At 49.9% G+C, this 3,231-nt stretch overlaps 1 protein-coding gene across 1 annotated transcript; it reads right to left on the bottom strand.

Annotated features, from left to right (window-relative positions):
- Positions 1–248: 248 nt before the first annotated feature.
- LOC137429795 (interferon regulatory factor 2-binding protein-like A) lies at positions 249–2,679 on the bottom strand. The gene has a single exon (XM_068120049.2). The coding sequence runs from the start codon at positions 2,609–2,611 to the stop codon at positions 1,094–1,096; it is 1,518 nt and encodes a 505-aa protein (XP_067976150.2). The 5' UTR covers positions 2,612–2,679; the 3' UTR covers positions 249–1,093.
- Positions 2,680–3,231: the final 552 nt, after the last annotated feature.

The following is a 3,231-nucleotide window of genomic DNA, read 5'->3' as shown; positions in this document are numbered from 1 at the left end:
AAACACTTGCGTCAAAAACAAATATCATCCCTGGCTGACACCCATAAGTTATGGAATAACTCGGACCAAAGAAGAATATTTGATTACATTACTTCGAATCATGTCTGCCTTGAAAGCTCTCCGACATCCTCTATTGACAGACAGCGGCACACAACAGACTACAAAAGCGAGGCTGCACATCTTCAAAAGCAAAAACGAATACGCAACTAGCTTTCAAAACATGCAAAAAGAAAAACAAGAAATTTGAATTCAAGGCTATAAAATTTATTCAGGCAACAGTGTAAAGGCACATGACACTAAGTTTTTAATTCTTTAAAACAGTATACACCCAACAGCTAAAATTACATGATTTGCGGAGAATCGGCTATAATAGAGGACGTCGTCGCGTGAGAAGTATTGTGCAGCACAAGTAACAGTGTACATGATATAACTCCAGTGAAGAATGTAAACCATGAATTCCTCTTCACGGGTGGAGTCAACGACACATGGGGCTGTAAAAAAAAAAAAAAAAATCAACATTCGGCAGGTAATGATAAGTGCATTGGGATTTATTTATTTTTTTTCCTTTTTTTTTTTACGGATCAAAACAAGCAGGTTGCAAGCCGTACGAAAAAAAAATTAATAATCAATACACTTCGACGAAGCGACAAGAAGACTTCAATTTGAATATATGACCAGACTCGGTGGCGTAATGGTCGAAGCGTCGGTTCCGAGTCTGGGAAGGTCGGAGGTTCGAACCCGGCCCTGGCCGAGTCATACCAAAGTCGGTACGTGCCCGCTTCCTTGCTTGACACTCGGCATCAAAACAGAAAGGGGTGGAGCACAGACAAACAACCATAGGTCGGCAACCATTGCACACGCTTGAAGGGCCAAATTTGCCTCCTCCTACCACAAAGTTCCATGTAAAGGAACTCGTATTAATATCTGGTTATATGGCGAGCACGATGAGCAGCGCATGATCAGTGAACCACACAGCATAAATGTACAAAGAACATCCATCCACAAATTATGTACTCACACAAGTAACTCAGCGCAAAGTTTGACTTTATACGTTTCCTTATCAAACAGTTGGTCGTTTTAGGGCCATCCTCGTTCAGGTGTCTCTCTCCTTCTTCACCTTGACATCCCCAGATAAAATGGTAGCTATCTCTCCCTGCATGAACGCCCAGGGTACATTGGAACCCACGAGGAGGCACCTGCCACCGCTCGGGCAGTAAACCTCTCCCTCCGCTCCCTGTGCCTTGATGCTCTCCCGCGAGCACGGGAAGCAGAACTTGTGTTGCGGCACCGAGGGGCACTGCACGAAGTGCGTGTCCTCCAGGTGCTCCTGGCAGATGGTGCAGCGCAGGGGTCTATCGGCGGTGGACGCCGTCCCGCGGGTCTCCACCGCGACCGCACCTTGCTCCACGCCGCGAGGGTACACGCTCGACGAGTGCGCCTGGACCGCAGAGAAGTCCCCGTTTTGAGGAGGCGCCTGGCGGGAGCCGAAGGTGGTGCTGGGAAAAGGAGAGTCGCAGTTGGAGCCACACTTGGACGTGACGGCCGCAGACGGTAGCGCGGGGTCTTTGGCGGGGTCTACACCGCCGAGGTTGTCCGCGACAGACATGAGCGCGGCCATCGGCGAAGGGCCGTTGACCATGCTGGCGTCGATCGGAACGGCCAGGTTGTACCTGGAGGAGTGAACGCTCGACGGAGGGAGGAAGCCAGAGGCCACGGTCATCTTGAGCATGTCCGCTTGGTACTGAAGCCACCGCTGCGTTTGCTGATGCGCGTGGCTGGTCACCCTACCGGAAGTAGTTCCCGCTTCCGGGTCGGGCTCGCTGGTCTTGCGCTTGCGAACGCCGCGGTTCACCCTGGAGGTCGCATACAAAGCAGCGGGCATGACGGGACAACCGGGGTCACCGTGGGGTTGGGGTAGAAGTTCAGTACTCACCACCTCCTTGAAAAACCTCACTACCTCCGGTAGCAGATCTCCGAGAATGCGCCACTCACCGGAGCCGTACCTCACCTCATACTCCAGGTATTTAAAACCGGAAGACAAAGCCCTACCGGGGTCTTTCGTGCTGTCCTGGTACATCTTCCTGGCGACCCCAGAGGCGCTCGAGTAGACCTTTCCTGACCCGCTCGGGTACTCCACGAAGACCTTGAGTTCAAAATCGGTGCCGGGTTTGTTCGAGGCGTCGAAAGCGATCACCCGGCCCAGGAAAGAGCGGTCTTTCTTGAACCTCACGGAGAAGGGACAATGAGCGGAGAGGCACATCAGGGTCTCCCGCACGGTTCCGGGTCTACCTGGCCATCCGTCCGCTCGGTTCCGCAGGCTGCAAGCCAGCTCGGCCATCGCTTCGGCGTTGCGTTGCTTCTCGCGGGCCTCGTCGTCCTCCTCTTCTTTATCCGAAAGTGCTCGGCGACCCGACGCGTACGACTCCTCAGCGGTGCGGTTCAAGCCCTGTTTGAGCCGCCTCGCCGCCTCCATGACGAACTCCACTCGGTCTGCGCCCTCGTAGTTAGTGCAACCTCTGCACACGGGTTCGCTGAAGTCCCAGATCATGGCCCAAGGCATGCGTGGAAGATCGCACAGGTAACATGCTCTCCTTCCACTTGCCGCCGCCATGACGACGTGATAGAATGAAAGAGGAAATGACGTCAACAAAACTCAGTGCAGGATCCCCGATGAGACCGCCCTTTTCGCAACCCTAAAAATAATACCCCCCCCCCCTCTCTTTCCCCAGTTTAATCATTACCATAACCATTTATTCCACTTGGTCCTAAAATTACTCACATCTTTGACTCTTTATGAAAACAATAATAACGGAAGGGTAAGTGTCGCAATGTTATGAAATAAACAACGTCGAATGAAATCAGTACGCCTCTATTTCAAAGCTTCTTTGTTGCCGTTGAAAAAAAACAATATCCCCAATTTGTTTTGTAATCTTTGCTTTCTTAATTATATTCTCCTTTTGTTAATACGAGTGTCATGTTTTCATCAAATTGTTAATTAATCTGTTTTTTGTTGAAGAATATGCCGTAAGAATCCCAGGCGGTGTATGTTCAGAATCCCGTTTAAAAATATATCTCCTCAGATAGACCAATTTTCCAATTTTTGTTGTTGTTATCTTTGCTTTATTAAGCATATTCTCCTTTTGTTAATACTGATGGAATTTTTTCACCAAATCAATAATTAATCTCGGTTTTGTTTGATAAAATACCGTAAGACCTCCAGGCGGTGTATGT

This window comes from Myxine glutinosa, chromosome 6 (assembly GCF_964187855.1).
Source record: "Myxine glutinosa chromosome 6, kmMyxGlut1.1, whole genome shotgun sequence".
In the NCBI taxonomy this organism is placed as follows: domain Eukaryota; kingdom Metazoa; phylum Chordata; class Myxini; order Myxiniformes; family Myxinidae; genus Myxine; species Myxine glutinosa.
This window is presented reverse-complemented; position numbering and strand designations above follow the sequence as displayed.

Bases quoted from the DNA above. Each gene is read 5' to 3' on its own strand.
- LOC137429795 (XM_068120049.2), bottom strand. From the start codon at position 2,611: ATGGCGGCGGCAAGTGGAAGGAGAGCATGTTACCTGTGCGATCTTCCA.